This window comes from Prunus avium, chromosome 2, assembly GCF_965620075.1.
Source record: "Prunus avium chromosome 2, drPruAviu1.hap1.1, whole genome shotgun sequence".
NCBI lineage: Eukaryota > Viridiplantae > Streptophyta > Magnoliopsida > Rosales > Rosaceae > Prunus > Prunus avium.
In genome coordinates this window covers 36,024,501-36,040,537 of record NC_142285.1, presented here as the reverse complement: position 1 = coordinate 36,040,537, position 16,037 = coordinate 36,024,501, and the positions used below count along the sequence as shown (strand labels likewise).

At 37.4% G+C, this 16,037-nt stretch overlaps 2 protein-coding genes and 1 long non-coding RNA gene across 4 annotated transcripts; 1 reads left to right on the top strand and 2 right to left on the bottom strand.

Annotated features, from left to right (window-relative positions):
- The first annotated feature begins 3,031 nt into the window (after window positions 1–3,031).
- Window positions 3,032–5,426, top strand: LOC110757641 (Pyridoxamine 5'-phosphate oxidase family protein). 2 transcript variants are annotated; one of them, XM_021959324.2, is made up of 7 exons: window positions 3,041–3,302; window positions 3,391–3,440; window positions 3,519–3,576; window positions 3,665–3,697; window positions 3,856–3,951; window positions 4,921–5,088; window positions 5,178–5,426. In XM_021959324.2, exons 1-7 carry the CDS (start codon window positions 3,207–3,209, stop codon window positions 5,277–5,279), a joined length of 603 nt encoding a protein of 200 aa, XP_021815016.1. In that variant the 5' UTR covers window positions 3,041–3,206; the 3' UTR covers window positions 5,280–5,426. The 2 variants fall into 2 exon arrangements, with proteins under 2 accessions (XP_021815018.1, XP_021815016.1); XM_021959326.2 differs by lacking the exon at window positions 3,856–3,951 and having other exon boundaries at window positions 3,032–3,302.
- Window positions 5,427–5,776: 350 nt separating this feature from the next.
- LAC6 (laccase 6) lies at window positions 5,777–8,409 on the bottom strand. The gene is made up of 6 exons (XM_021959360.2): window positions 8,238–8,409; window positions 7,989–8,140; window positions 7,656–7,900; window positions 7,382–7,510; window positions 6,257–7,198; window positions 5,777–6,073 (listed from the first exon to the last, which is right to left on the bottom strand). Exons 1-6 carry the CDS (start codon window positions 8,361–8,363, stop codon window positions 5,943–5,945), a joined length of 1,725 nt encoding a protein of 574 aa, XP_021815052.1. The 5' UTR covers window positions 8,364–8,409; the 3' UTR covers window positions 5,777–5,942.
- A 1,992-nt stretch (window positions 8,410–10,401) lies between these two features.
- Window positions 10,402–13,449, bottom strand: LOC148296944 (uncharacterized). The gene is made up of 3 exons (XR_015833504.1): window positions 13,108–13,449; window positions 10,952–12,917; window positions 10,402–10,778 (listed from the first exon to the last, which is right to left on the bottom strand). It is a non-coding gene; the product is annotated as an uncharacterized LOC148296944 (long non-coding RNA).
- Window positions 13,450–16,037: the final 2,588 nt, after the last annotated feature.

Below are 16,037 nucleotides of genomic sequence, written 5' to 3'. Positions count from 1 at the left end.
CATGGGACAACTGTATGCTACCACCTTCCCCTCTTGCATTTGTTTCTGCCACGAGACTGGCATGTTTGAGTCTCTTTACTATTATTCAATTTCTCTTCTTCCAAATCTCGACCCTTTACCAGTGTCGGATTTGAGGGGGAGTGCTGCAACTTTATTTGGGTGTTACTTTCTCCAAATCTCGACTCTCATACATCGTCGGATTTGAGGGGGAGTGACACCGCTGCTTATCTATTCCACTGCAATTTAACCACCTATCTTCCATGGCTGATGTGTTTTCACTGTGGTCATGCCCGTTGACCTTGTCTCTGCTGTTGCTGGTGCCAATGCCTTGTATTGTTGTTGATGATGTCTGTTATGTCTCTGCCATGTTGCTCTTGCTGGTACCAGTGCCTTGTATTGCTCTTGTTAGTGCCAGTATTGTTGCTCCTGCATGTTATGGTGCCAGTATTGTTGCTCATGCCTTTGCTGGTGTGTTTGCCTTGCCTTACCCTATTTTTTAGGGTTTGGTTTCTGCCTTATCTTCTGCCGTGCTCACAGGGTTTCTGTGTTCTGCTATCTACCTTATCTTCTGCCGTGCTCACAGGGCTTCTGTATTTTGCCTTATCTATTGTCGTGCTCACAAGGTTTCTGTGTTCTGCTATGTGCCCTATTTTTTAGGGTTTGCTCTTGTGTTTCCGCTGTGAACTTTGCTTTAGTTTGTCATTTGTTTCACTTGTAGTTGACAAAAAGACCTTCTCTACAATTGGTGCTTCTCAAGTATGGTGTTCTATAACTCGCTTGTCAAGTTGGGCATGCGAAATATCTTTGCCCAACTTGAGGGGGAGTGTTGGCGAGTCCTTACTTAGTTAGGATTCTGGTTCCTTATTTCATTAGAATTTTGGTTACTTACCAATTATTATTTAGTCCTATTGTAATAGAGATTTACTTCTTATTGTAATTTAGATATATTTCCTATTTTATTTAGGGTTAACACATCTTTGTACTTGTATAAATACCTCCATATTGAAGAAGAATAATAATATGAGCATATATGAATATTTGCCGTACTTTGTTTGACAATTTGGATATAAATTGAATGCAGAAACGAAAGAGTACTGCATTAATTAAACAAGCAAAAGGCATTGATGTGCCTCAACTGCCTTTGCTACATCTCGCCCCATTGACAGTTAAAAAAAAAAAAAAAAAAAGTAGTAGGACCAATTTCTGTCTTGTCATCGCACTCATATAATACATATGTAAAAATTGGTTGCCTCTCCTTTATGATCCCCTCTGCATGCAGACAGATTATGCATCCCATCAAAACATGGAGACAAAAATCAACCAAACAACTTGGAAAGGAGGAAGGAATCTAATAATAATGAATTAAATTTTGCCTAATGGTGTTAGGTTTTGTTATTATAACTTACTACGAAATATTTAATCCTTTTTTCTTCGCCTTCTTGTGAAAATTTCTAAAATCTAATTAGCTTATTAATTACGAGGCACTCTCAAATTATAAGGACTAAATTGGAATATATACGTGCGACAACTAGAAGACCGAAATTACTAAAAATTGAGTCGGAGGATGAAAATGAAATCTGAATATAGACACAAGGACCACTACGATTGAAAATCCTAGGCCTTGGGTTGTCTCAACAAAAAAAGGGTTTTGATTGTATAATTTGTTTGTTGTGTTGGTTTGTCCCTTGGTCGACAATAAACTTTTGGTTATAGTGCAAGGTAGATGGGCTCGTGATCAACTTCTATTCTCACAAAGGTAGATAGAAATAGAATATCCGTATGGAATATTTTAGTTTGACAAGGTTTAGGGCAAAATCGAATGAACGGTCGTCCATTACCATGGCCATGATAGAGGGTCCCACCTTGACTAATTACTTAATCTCCCCACATTATTTTCCAATATTTTGCTATCTAAGAGATTTTTTGCCTTATGTAATGGAACAGCAGCAACCCACATGGGTCCTGGTATGCACACAAGAAAAAAAACACATTTCATGTGGAGTGCACAATATGAACATCATGACATCAATCACAAACTTTTACTAGAATCAATCTATATAATAAAGAGACTTCTCAAAATAACAGTCACAAACTTGCTGCCGCCTTGCAAGTTGCAACCCACATATCTTTCTATTTTTATGAAAAAAGTGAAGAGAGAATATCAGGTGGAAAGAGAAAGACAAGAGAAACAAAACATGGAATGTCTAATTATTATATGCAAAAAGCTTTTCTTTTTATTTTGATTGAGAGTTTTGAGGTCAAGAATCGAACTTGTACGTATGGGAACTAGCCAGAAGCTCCCATTTGTACAAGAATAGTGTGAAAGTTGAACTTGAAATGTTTTTACAGATATGTTCGAGTTGTCATAATGAAAGCACAAATAATAGAAGCAATGAAAACCGTTTAGAGAAAACCAAACATTTTAATGTGGATGCACCGTGATCATGGATATGAAACACGATAATTTATGTCTTTTATAGCAAAGAGCACAAATAAAAACATGTCTAAAGCCAGTTTTATTAGGAGACCCCACAAATAAAAGTTATATATCTTTTAGATTATGATAAATAAAAATTATTTTTAATCTTTAATTTTATTTTTTATGAACTAATCAAGATTAAACATCCAACTCCTTGTTATCGCCTTCATGTAAACAAAATACGAGACTTCCTCCAACTTATTAGAGACAACTACTATTAGAGAAAATGAATTGAGGATCTACCTCCTCATCTCTCACCCCACAAGTATCATGGATGCTTTTAATTGTTAGATTAAATATGGATAATTAACATGCATCGTAATCACTTGACATCTTTTAACATATACACTAATTAAACAGTATATTTAATCATGTTATTTCTAAATTTTATTGGGAAGAACTAACTTATAATCTTATATTACTGAGACATGAGATTGCAATTTAGCTAGCCTACACCATTTTTGTTATAGATTTTCTATCTCGAATTAAGGACCCCATTTATGTTCTGGTAAATATTCTTGGTAACAAAGAGCAACGACATCAAATACTCTGTCGTTCATGCTAACTCGCACCAACACCGAACACACGATTCTGCCTCGCGCTTTTGGGGTTTGGAAAAACAGAAAAGTCGATCAGAAACCGCTGGTTATGGTGGCGAGACGAAAAATGTTCAGAAGCTGAAAATCAACAAATCGAGAAACACGAAGAAGCAGAGATTAGCAGAGCAATGGGAGCAGTAACAGCACCAGCGCCATGGAAGCAGCTCCTTCTCAACGCAATGGAATCCAATGCCCACCTCAGGCACACTTCCTACATTCAGCTTGTATGCCTCTCTCTCTCTCTCTCTCTCTAGTAATCAATCTTTTTGTTTGTTAAAGTTTGAATCTTTGATGGTTGATTGGGAATTGTAGGCAACTATTGCTTGTAATGGGAGACCTTCAAATCGTACTGTTGTTTTCAGGTAATGATTCTCTCTCTCTCTCTCTCTCTCTCTCTCTCTAAAAGAAATTAAAGTTGATGACTTTGCTGGTACCCTCAGGGGATTTCAAGAGGATAGTGATAAGATTCAAATCAATACCGATGGCAGAAGTCGTAAGGTCATTCTTGTTCGACCCGTTAATTTACAGTTTTAATTTGTTGTTTTCAGCTCAGCTGATATGATGTATTCTTCATAAATTTTTGCAGATTGAGGAGCTTAAGCATTGCCCTTTTGCTGAGGTAATTTATCTTTGAGGTACATTTCCTGAGTTTGTTATGAAACTATCTGCTTTGTATCTATTTGCACTAGAATTAAAGGTTCTTTTAGAGTTTGATGATAATAGTTTTCTGCCCCCTTTTTATTCTTTTGTTCTTAGGCTTAATTTTCCATGTTCTAGATATGTTGGTACTTTACTGACTCTTGGGAGCAATTTCGGATCAATGGAACAGTTGATATTATTGATGGATCAAATCCCGACCCCATAAAACTTCAGGTGAGGTCAGGACCCTTTCTAGAATAGAGGGAAAGGAAAATGCATGTATCATAATCTGAATTCATACTTTAAATATGTTGGAATTTGTTGCGGCAACTGCTTAATCTAAATTTTGAGTCTTCAGATTCTAGAATGTAAATGGTACTTCGGATTCGGAAGTCCTAGTTTTCATGTTAGATTGTATGTTTGAGATAAGTTTCCGGATGAAATGGTAATTATGACCAAAATGTTGTTGAAGGAATCAACGATCATGACTGGAAAAAGGCTTTAGCAGTTTGAAATTGATAATTCTTTTGATACTCGGTTGACAAATAGATAGTATCAGGGGTGGATTTTAGCGGTTCTAAATTGCCATTGCATAGACTCGGTGTTAAACATAAATTTTCTAAATTCAGTTGTCTATGGATAGAAACTTCTAAATCCAGTTTGAAACACACCACATAATCTTCTCTCCCAACAAAGGAAAGAAGATTTAATCAAGGGCCTACCTTAGTGCTAACATGATGCATTGTTGTTTGCTTATAAGATTTCCACTGGACTTTGGATAATGATTTATCATGTAACTTCTAGAGAGGGACATGTTCTGGGCCAAAGACAGTAAAATTGGGCTAAGCTTGGTGCTGGAGTGAGATGATTTTTGGCATGGTGCCACTTTGTTGACTCCCTTGCATAGCAAGGATGAACAATGTTTGTCAAAAAGAGATGTCAGAGTTGAACATGTTCCCTCAAAAAGAGATGTCAGAGTTGAACATGTTCCCGAGATGCAGGGATGGAAGGTGTATATATTTTAGAAGATTGAGTGCTGTTGGAGATCAGATAGTTTGGAAACATAATTTATTAAATATTTAACGAATTGAAGTAACCTTGCCATGATCTTTGACCTCAAGTGGATGTTTAAAAAATGTAATACAGCATATATTTTGCTATTATTCATGCTGTAATGTTCTCCTCTCAAATTGCCTGCTGCAGCAAAGAGAGAAATCGTGGGCTTCCAGTTCTCTGAAATCAAGACTGCAGTATTTGGGGCCCCAGCCAGGTCTTCCCAATCTAAGTGAAGAACCACCCAAGGAAGTCTCTGTCGATCCTTCTACAGGCCCCGTTGGTGCATTTTGTGTTCTTGTTCTAGACCCGCAACAGGTTTGCTTCTCTAGTCTTACATTCATGATTCGTCTTACAATGTGTTTAATTTCCCTGCTTAATTTTCTTGAGTTTTATCATGTTCACAGGTTGATTACTTGAACCTGAAGAGTAACCAGAGGCTGACGTTTGCATCCACTGGAAGTCCCAATGAAGAGAAATGCTGGACTTCAGAAAGGGTTAACCCCTAAACCTCTGCTCTAGAGTTTAACCAGAGGCAAACATGAAACACGTCGTTGTTTACTGATGATTTATTCTGTCAAGTCGACAATATAAAAAGGAAGATATATTATTGATGATTGTGTGAAGTTAATCTTTAATAATTACATTACAACTTAGATTCCTGCTTGGCTGCTCGTACAACTAGAAGCTTACCTCTAACCTGAAGAAAGAAGTTGCCAACAAAACTAGTGAATGCATTTGACCCGTCTGTTTGGCTGCTGTGATACTTGTATCACATTAAAAAGATCTCTATAAAAAAAGAGCCTAAATGAAGTGCATGGAGCAATTATCTCATATATTGGGTAAGAATATTAGCAGGTTTATGACAAGAAAAACATTTGCTTACCAAGACTGAGGAAGAATTGAGTCCGGAAGTTAGGAACACCAACAAAACATGTATACTTACGTTAGGAGAATCCAAACAAATGAAGAAAAAGAAAAATTGCCTTTCTATTAAAATCATAAAAAAATAAAATCCCCTTTTAAATTTGATTATGCTCTCGTTTACAACCCCACCCCAATTTCAAGTTTTAAAGAAAGAAATGGACCAAAAAATCCTCGATTGGAAACAAAAGGTTACAACTTAACTTACAACAATCTTTCTATGTCAGCTATCAAAATCCAAAGGCACTCTAGCACTGGGGCAAGTCTGCAGGAGGGTGAGGAAGGATCTCAAGGTCTCCTTTTCCATTCTTCACAACAAGCACTGTGCCTAATCCCCAAGACTGGTGTATGTCAAGGTGACAATGCATAAACCAAACCCCTGCAATTAATAAAAATTGTCATTGGTGATGCCATTTCCTCCTGTGCGTTAGTCGTGTGCGGACGTGTGATGCTAGCACATCTGTTCTCCAAACAGGTCAACAAATATGATAGCTTCACGTCCCCACGCGCAACTGACTATAGCATTAACCCATTAGTATTAATATAGAAATACAACACTTACCAGGATTGTCAGCAACAAAACGTATAGCAGCCCATCCACCCACAGGGACTCCAATTGTGTTCATGTAAGGTGGATCCACCAAGTTGAAGTTTGCAGTTTTCGGGTTGTAGTTCCCAGTGCCATACCCAACAACATAGAAGCTATAGCCATGAAGATGAATTGGGTGATTCTCAGTTGTGACTGTTCCAGTGTCCTGCATGATGAGTTGCACTCTAGCACCATATTCAAGGACCAACGCCTTAGTCCCATTCAATGCCTGTGTATTGTTAGGAACATTATTAGGTGCCCCATTGACAAAGTCATAGAACTTAAGGGGTACCCCAGGGAAGTCCTCTGTGAAAGAGCCATTAATCTTCTTATAATAAGCTTCCAAAAGTGAAATTTTTGGCTTAACAAAACTTATATTGTTCATTGATGCTGCCATAACCCCATTATTAAGGCCTTGGCAATTTTGTTTTGGTGTCTTGGAGTGACACTTTTGAACATTCAATCCAATGGTGACAAAAAGGTCAGTGTCAATCTGTCTTGAAACATTAACAGGGTTTAGGCTCCTTAATCCATCCATGACCGTCTTAACGGCTAGATTATCGTTGAAGCAGGGCAATTTAGCAGGTAAAGATAGGCTATTAGGGACAGCACCCGAGTATTGGAAATAAGCAATGGATGAAATGTTTTGGAATTTGACACCCTTGGCTGACATGTAAGGTCCCATGGCCATGGAGTATTTTCCTGGAGACTGATCAGCTGTGACTAAGACACTCATGGTCTGGCCTGGTCCAAGCATCACACGGTCTGTGGTGAATGGCTTTGTATACTCTGCATCAGCTTCCACAATTGTCAGTTTGTGATTAGCAATGGCAAAGAAGTTCTCCATGTTTAAGCCTGCATGTATTAGCCTTAGCAAGTATGTCTTCCCTGAGACCACATCAATCTGAAACACATCTGAAACAATCACAACATCACATAGTAAGCAAGCAAAACAATTAATGACAAAAGCAAGGAGACTAATGAACTATCCATACTACATTTACTAATCACATTGTTGGCCATTAAAAAGTTTCACGTCTACGAGCGAAACGTGGTAAATATTATACATATAACATTGTTTTAGATTTTCTATATTACCATTGTTGGAGCAGTTGTAGTTTGGCCCTGGATGGCCATTGATTGTATAGGCGTTTGTTGGTGTGGGAGGTCCTCCACTTGCTGCAGTGGCTCTTTCAAGTTGTACAACATCCTGCAGCCAATACTCCCCTAATACAATTGTCTAAATAATCAAAATTAATCCGAACTTCCATAACATAATTAATTTGTAAACATCACTCAGAACCCAACAATTACTTTTCAAAAGATTATCACTTCCCCAGATGAAAATCATATATATATATTTGTTAAGTACCTAGTATTAAGGTGTGCTCTTCATAAGGGGCTTTGAATGGGTAAGGAGCCCCAGTTTTTGGATATACAATAAGGGCACCATAAACAGTTGCCCTTAGCCAGGAAACATGAGCATGCCAAAAGAAGGTGCCTTTCTGCTTCACCATTGTAAATTCATATGTAAAACTCTGGCCAGCTTGAATTGGACATTGGGTTATGTATGAAGGTCCATCAAACCAGCATGATAGCTTTTGTCTGACACCATGCCTTGATTTGAAAAATAAAAAGAAAAGAAATAATTAGTAAGAAAATAAGCAATCAAGTTATGAACAAATATATAAGCTCATTGGTTTACCAGTGAATTGTGACATTGAAAGGTGTCTCATTAGTTACATTGACAATGATTCTATCATCTTCCTGAGCATAAACAGATGGCCCTGGGAACTTCCCATTGATGGTCACCATGTCCTTGGTGCTGCACAGTTTGGTAACTCTTTTGGTTTGTACCTAAAAATTGGCATCAAATTGACCTTCATTAACCAGAAAAATCAGGAGAAATCAATAGAAAAAGAAAAACACATAAAAGAAGTAAGTTAAAAGAGACCTTGAAATCATAGAACCTGGTTGATCCTCCACTTGGCCATTGTGCCATAACATGCACATTGTAATTGTAACCATAGATGAACAAAAAGCTTAGAACTATTGTAAATGAATTGAGCAAGTTTGCCATTTACACAGACACTCACTCGCACACAGAGTTTGAACTTGGTGGCGAGATGGGGGTGGTGGAAGGGGTGCTTAATAGAGTGAATCCAAGATACTTTTTTTTATACTTTTTTTATTAATTTTTTTTCCTGTTTCCTGCTTTTTTCCTTTTTTCCTTTTTTTGTAATATATATTTTTGATTGCAAGAGAAAGAAAAAAAGAAGAAGGAAAAAGCAGGGTTCTTGTAGGTGTATCATGTTTGTCAGCTTTCATGATACCTCTAACATGCATTGGTGATAATAAGTTGTTGGGTGTGTGTGATTATTCAATGTGACCCAATGTGGGGAATGGTTTAAACCTCTTTCTTTCTCAACCCAAAAGAGATTTTACTTTTCTTTTCTCTCAATACCTTCTTTGTCATGAAATCATGTCATTTGACTGAGAAAAATAGACACACCTGCTACTACCTAGATACCAATACCTGAACAGCTCCCCTGCTCTGTTCTCTTTGTGTTTAGAATCCATCATTTCACTCCCATCAGAAACTTTCTTAATTTCTCTCTGAATGACCTTTTGAACTCCCCAATTGTAACTTGTAAAAGTTCATGTGCTTTAGGGAAAGCTTTCAAACAAAGGGTTCAGCTGGCTCTGCCTCTACATGCTTTAATTCAGTACTTTGGTTCATGGCATTGCAGCCAGCATTGCTCACATTAAAAATATACAGCTAACATTTCTAATGGTAGAGTCAGTAATTTGTGTATTTTATGTATCTGTAAACTTAGTGTATGAGACAGGCAAATAGAGTGAAAAAAGTGAGCAATGGATGGGATTGTTTGCTGTGCTTTTGATGGACAGGCTCTTCTACTCAATCATAAGCATAGTGGCTGCACGCCTTCACACCCCAACCCCACCTTTGTTAGAAACTTGAAGACACTAAGGCAAAGATTTTATTCCCAAAGCTTTATGGATATATCAACTTTTGGGATCATTATTTTATTTCTGGTACGTTTTTACAAACATATGGTATGGATCTTCATCAGATTGCAAACTAGCCGCTTTGGATTTTCATTACAATGTGGCTTGTGTTTCGCTCTTTCATGTCAGATTGTAAACCAGCTCTTCTCAATGTTGGAAGAGGTCTCAACTTCAATTCTGCTAAATTATAACTCAACATTTTACTATTTATGATTTTGATTAAATATCATTTCGTGGGACAAAGTCCCATGTTGTAATTACTATATCATAGGTAGGGGATTTAATTACTCGAGTTTAGCATAATGAGTTACTTTCTAACATTGTTGTAAAAGAATGTTAAAATTGATGATTGCGCATGTAATTGGATCATTACCAAAATTTAAAATTTGCACCATACTGATTGAACAAACAAATGTTTGTCAATGAGGTCTAGCTTAGTGGAAACGGGCATTGACTTGCACCCAGTAGTCTTATGTTAGAACAGTCATGACACATTGATAGTGTGTGTGTGTGAGAAATCCCCCTCCCCTTGTTGTTTAGAGTACCGCTTATATATAAAAAAAACATTGCATTTAACCCATATCAATATTTGTTGGTCAAGGGTACAAACCACATCTCTATAGATTTGAAGATTTTAGCATATCATGTTCTAGCCTCATAATTGAAGATCCTTTATTTTTTTTTCTAATGATTTTTAACATGGTGTGTTGAATTTTAGGACCACCCTCTATTTTAATCTCCTAAACGAATCTTTACCAACTCAAATTAGTATTTGCCCGTAATGAATCAATAGTTGAAAGGGATTGTGTTCTGTAGAAGCTGCAGATGAACAAAAAAGGCATTCTGAGAAAAACAGAAAAATAATAATTAAAATAAACATACGACAAAAATTGAGCAACCCATAATTGTGTCCAATGCATGCCACGATAGCTTCAAACCTACGCAGCATCACTGTGGGTGATGGTGCCAGGTTTCATGTAGTAACTTGAGCATGCATGTTTCTATTGGCTTCCTTTCCATATCTTATATTTCAGCTTCTCACATAATTCAAAATCACAAATCTTCTACATAAGTTTGCACAGAGAAGAAGAATCTCCAACTCTTCTGGGTGGCTTCAAAAATCATATAATTAATAGACTGAAACTAAAAGCTATTAATTAAACTGAGTTTAGCAGGCCTAATCCCATATCAAAAGCATAAAAAACACAAGTGATATAAGTCATTTGTGAGCTGTTTCCCATAAACTAGCAAGAAGAGATGCATTAACTAAGCCCAGGAGTTACAAATGCTTGGCTCAACTGGTTGTGTAGTCAGCCTCGCAGAAACTCCTCTCCTCCATGGAAATGCCAGTGCTGATGAACTGGTTGAATCCAGAAAATTGGTTTTTGGCACCTTGCGGAGCTCCCAAGGGAAGCCACATGCTCCAAGCCTCAGACTTGCAACAAATTTACAGGAACACTCTGCACTGAAAGACAAAAATTTGTAACCAACTTTCTGTAACCCCCTCACACTATCCACTTCTAGAGAGAGAGAGAGCGTTTTATTATCAGTAAAGTAAGAACAATCTCAAAAGGAGTTTAGGTGTTTTTTGATAGTTCTATCATCCTTTGTGGAGGTAACAAGAGGGGAGAAACTCACAGGGATGGGGTGCCTGCCTTTTTCTTCGCGGACAGGATGCAAGGCTCCGGTTCCAAGAGGTAGAGTCTTGAAGGAGCAGCGAGCGAGGCTGTATATAATCCATCGTTGCATCTTGATGCTGATTTGCTGGAGAGACGAAGATAAGTGATTCGAATTTTGGACTCAGCAAATTTTGATGAGTGTATTTCATTTTGTTGCCTTTGAGCTACCTGCAAATAAGTCTATGATGCATAGTAATGTAGTTGATGAGCTGGATGCAAATTTTACCCATCCATGCTTTACAAAAGTGCCATGATGTGGAGATTCTGCATATCCATGCTGCTTAATTTTTCTTTCCCTTGTTCTTTCAATGTTCTTTGTGAATGGTTCTTTCTTGACAATATGATGGCTAAGTAATTATCCCCAACCAAACATGCCAGTTTCTAATGCAGCATCTTTTTTTTCAACCAGACCATAAAATCATGCTTCTGAGAGCACCAATTTTGCAGACAACTTGACACAGGTGGACTTCCTTATATGATTGTTTCGGTACTCCTGAGATCTGATTCCCTTCCTATTTATGTTTTGGATGTTGATGCTTGAGCAGGATTTGTTGTTCAATGATATCTGATTTGATTGGTTCGGGAACAGAGTAAATTCTTACTGTATCTGGTAATATTTTTATTTGAATACCAAAGTGAAATTGTGAAGACTAAAATGTGTAAGAAAACAGATCAAATACTACTAAAGGTATCTCTCACAAAGATTTCAATGTGGCTTCTAAGGAAACAATGACAACATTCAAAAAGTTTAAACAGGTTTGACGTACATTGCGGTGAAGATCTTGCATTAACGGAAAAGTGAAGACCGTTGATGCAGTTTCTTCTAGTTACAGAAGCAGACACCACATGAGACCGGTAATTCTAATCGACAATCAATTTTGTCATATGTTGTGACACATCACAGATCACACAACACATCATTACTTTGGAAAAAAACTTCGAATTTCGATACATATGATGCATCCTTATAATATGTCCTTACATAGGTGGGGGAAAAAGAAGAAAGGAAGAAAGAAAGAATAAAGAACCCTAGTCAGCCATTTATCTGTCAGTAATGTTGCACATTCAACAAAATGGAAAAGTGCTCTCCTCTGGTCTTCTAGTCTCTAAATGCTAGCTAATCAACTATAGTCTTCGATACATATGATGCATCCTTATAATATGCCCTTACATAGGTGGGGGAAAAAGAAGAAAGGAAGACAGAAAGAATAAAGAACCCTAGTCAGCCATATATCTGTCAGTAATGTTGCACATTCAACAACATGGAAAAGTGCTCTCCTCTGGTCTTCTAGTCTCTAAGTGCTAGCTAATCAACTATAGTCTTCAAAATGAACAAGACCTAAACACTGATCACCTAAGGGAAATACACACTACCCTCATATAGATTCCCTTTCATAAAATGAGAGCAGCATCCAACCACTCACAAAGAGTGTCAATTACATTGCACATATATTATATACATCCATGAGATGTTTAGCTTGTGATGCAAATGCTTGGTTTAAATGACCAGAAACATAAGAAACCACTAAGACAAATGCCAAAATTCCCAAGGTCCAAGTTAGACGATAACGCTTTGATAAACTCAGAAGCAACCAATTATAACACAAAGGAAATTCAGTATGATTTTTATCAATTCAAACAATGAAAAAACACAAATTCTTCACCCAAATGCAGGTGACCAGTAAGATTTTCTTTCCTTTCTACATGCCTAGAGTTTACCAAGTAGCAGGGTAACTCCAAACACCAGAGGCTTCAAGAAGCATTAAACAAGTGAGTACACTATTGCACAAAATCCACCGACTGCTGTGTGGGTGAGAGTGAGTTGTCAATCCCATTTTCAAGCTAAAGTGACGAAAACCACAATACCAGGACTTGGACAATTGGCATTGACTGCACGAGATTGGTTCTTGCCTAGTCTGACCAAACTACACGTTACAGCAAAACCATAACTGAAATTTAGCATCAAAATAAAAAAGAAGAAAAAAAAAACTGATTTTAGCAGAAATGTAGCATCCAATGACTCTGCATATGAATCAAGTTATCAAACAGAGTTTCAGAAATTTCATGAGCACTTCAAACTACAATTAAGTATAACAAGAAATGTTGGAGCATTACATCTACATGAATAAGGTAGTTGTACGCTACGCAGTGAAGGTTGTACGTTGACACGAAAGCAAGATTTCCCCTTTTCGAACTTTATCAACAGAATTTACAAAATCCCCAATTCATTTCACAAGCAAAAAGTGGCCTACAAAATCCAATTACAATTTCAACGCGCATGGACACAAATTACAGATACAAACCAAGACCATACAATACACAAGCTACACATAAAGCTAAAAAGCAGTGCAATTTCTATCTTCTTCTTGAGTTGAGTTGAGTTGAGTTGAGTTGAGTTGAGTGTATGGTAAAATCACCGTGAGCGGAGGCTGCGTGTGAACTGCAGCAACCAATCAAGCTGAAACGCCGTCGTTGAGGTGATGGGTGGTGGTGGCGGCGGGTTTGTTGATGGGCTGATTGGGGTCGATGATGGGCTGGGCTTGGTGGGATGCTGCGGGCCTGGAGGAGGTGAGGAAAAGAGGGCGGCCGTCGTCGTCGTTGATGGCGTTATTGTCGTCGTCGAAATCGGTGGTGTTGAGGTTGATGCAGGAGCAGCGTTCCAGTGAGGCGAAGAAGGCTGAGGCGACATTGGTGCCCACACACGACAGCACGGACATGCAGTTGTTGCTCTCCATCGTTGGATCAAGTTGTTTGGACGGCTCGGATTGATTGAATATTAGTCTTGGTGAGAGAGAGAGAAGAAAGACAATGGAGTTTTGGAAGCTGGAAATTGGAAATTGGAATATGGAAATGGATTCCCTTTCTTTTTTATGTTAAGTTTATATATATTTTTTCATAAAGAGGCGAATCATATTCAATTCATTTTAAGTAGGTCCATCTGGTGGAGTCTGTGGTGGCATCTAGTCACTTTCATATATGATTATTTTTAGGTTCCTATTTTCTCAACTGTGCTGTAGGCCTTTGACCAACCCTCAAATTATATACGAGAAGAGCGTTTGCATTTAGCATCGATGTATTTAAGTAAAATTTAATTACTTAATTAATATAACGAATTTTAGTTAGTATACGTCGATATAATTGTATTAGACAAAATCTCCCACTTTTGCACCTTATTATTGTAACATTTTCATCTCAGTCTCCCCTCCCATCGCCCCCCACCTGCACCTTTGCTCTTCCTTTGTTTCCTGTGTTTGCTTGATTCCAAAGATAACCAATCACTTCTGCTTCCTTATATCTGCAACTAACATCTTATTATCTGCCACTATCTTTTTTTTCTTTTCCAATCTTCCTCCTTTCCCCGTCAAATCCCCTTTTCTCCATTATTCTTCTACGCTTTTGCAATATCAAACCCATAATCAAATTGTAGAAATCACAAAACAAATTAAATCAAACCCACAAATAGAAAATAAATCAAATCAAACTCAAGAAGAAATTAAAACAAATCCTAGAGAAATATGAAGACAAACCCAGGAGCAAAAATTCTAGCCAACCAACAAAACTAGCCATTTTAATATTCCTTATTTCTCATTTGTATGGTTATAGCATATGATTCATTTTAAATACTAAGAACATAGAAGATAAAGAAAATATCAAACTAAAAACTCGAAAAATCGGCAATCAGGCCAAACCAAATCGATCGGGTTGGTTTGGTCAGATTTTTTATTAAGTCTTTATTTAATTTTGGTGTCAAACCAAACCGAATTGGCTGATTCGGTCTAATTCACGGTTTCAAGTTTTCAAAATGATTGATTTGCGCGAACCAAACTAGTCATTGTTCACAGCCAAATATTACAAAAATTATTGCACCGAGGGGATTTGAACTTATTATTGCCCTCGAAAATTATTTTTGGAAAACTTTCCTCTCTTTTTTAAAGCTTATAAGTTAGGAGCCCTTGGATTGAAATGGATGGCTCAGATTAACAACTTACTCAATAGTGAATTGGCGTACTAGGAAATTTTGAGTAAAACCTTGTTTCCTTGGTTCGTTTCCTTTCACCTTGTTTTCCACTTTCGATTCTTCATTTTGAGTAAAACCTCACTCCTAGGAAATTTCATTTAGATCTAGGGTAGGGGTTTGATTAGATTGATAGGTTGACTTATTCTCTGTACTCATGACTTAGTTCTCTCCATTCTTTCTACCAAAGAGAATATTATTTTATATTTTTTCTTCGTGGAAATATCATGCTTCACCTTACGACTAGTGTTGGTCATACCGAGTTTATCCTCGAGATACTCCAACATCATCCTTCCCTTCTTGACACACAAAATAATAATGGAGATCTTCCACTACATCTAATTGCATTTGTTGGGCATCTATTTGTAGTTGAATGTTTACTTTTACGTAACAGATTTGGTGATCATAACAAAACTTCGACTCTGAACGTGTTAAACAAGAAGTCATAGAGCTAACAAAGGATATCCTAGAGTTTGTTAAATATCAAGAACAAAGGGCAGATGAGGGTTATGTTGAAGAAGAAATAACATATGATTAGCATGCTAGGGACGATGTCGAGATTAGTATTACAGGCTTGAATGCTGTAATTTACAGATGGGCAACAAAATTCTCTTCTAAAGATATTTCTTTCGATATGTGGTTGCCTCTTTGGCATGCTACATGTTGCCATGCAACCACAATCTACAAAGCCCTCGTGTAAATATTGTGCTTTACCTCTAGCTAGTGTTGGCTATACCGAGCTTATCCTCGAGATACTCCAGCATCATCCTTCCTTTCTCGACACACACAACAATAATGGAGATCTTCCACTACATCTAGTTGCATCCATTAGGCATATATATGTAGTCGAATGTTTAATTTAACATAAATTTAGTGATCATAACAGAACTTCCACTCAGAACGTGTTAAACAAGAAGTAACAGAGCTAACAAAAGATATACTGGAGTTTGTTAAACATCAAGAACAAAGGGCAGATCAAGGTGGTGCTGAAGAAGAAATAACATATGATTAGTATGCTAGGGACGATGTT

What these genes read in the sequence shown, in the direction of transcription:
- LOC110757641 (XM_021959324.2), top strand. Translation starts at nt 3,207, where the DNA reads ATGGGAGCAGTAACAGCACCAGCGCCATGGAAGCAGCTCCTTCTCAAC. An exon ending in AATCGTACTGTTGTTTTCAG is followed by an intron (nt 3,441 to 3,518) that starts GTAATGATTCTC and finishes TGGTACCCTCAG; the next exon opens with GGGATTTCAAGAGGATAGTG. An exon ending in CCGACCCCATAAAACTTCAG is followed by an intron (nt 3,952 to 4,920) that starts GTGAGGTCAGGA and finishes TGCCTGCTGCAG; the next exon opens with CAAAGAGAGAAATCGTGGGC.
- LAC6 (XM_021959360.2), bottom strand. Translation starts at nt 8,363, where the DNA reads ATGGCAAACTTGCTCAATTCATTTACAATAGTTCTAAGCTTTTTGTTC. An exon ending in TTCAATGTCACAATTCACTG is followed by an intron (nt 7,901 to 7,988) that starts GTAAACCAATGA and finishes TTTCAAATCAAG; the next exon opens with GCATGGTGTCAGACAAAAGC. An exon ending in AGAGCACACCTTAATACTAG is followed by an intron (nt 7,511 to 7,655) that starts GTACTTAACAAA and finishes CAATTGTATTAG; the next exon opens with GGGAGTATTGGCTGCAGGAT.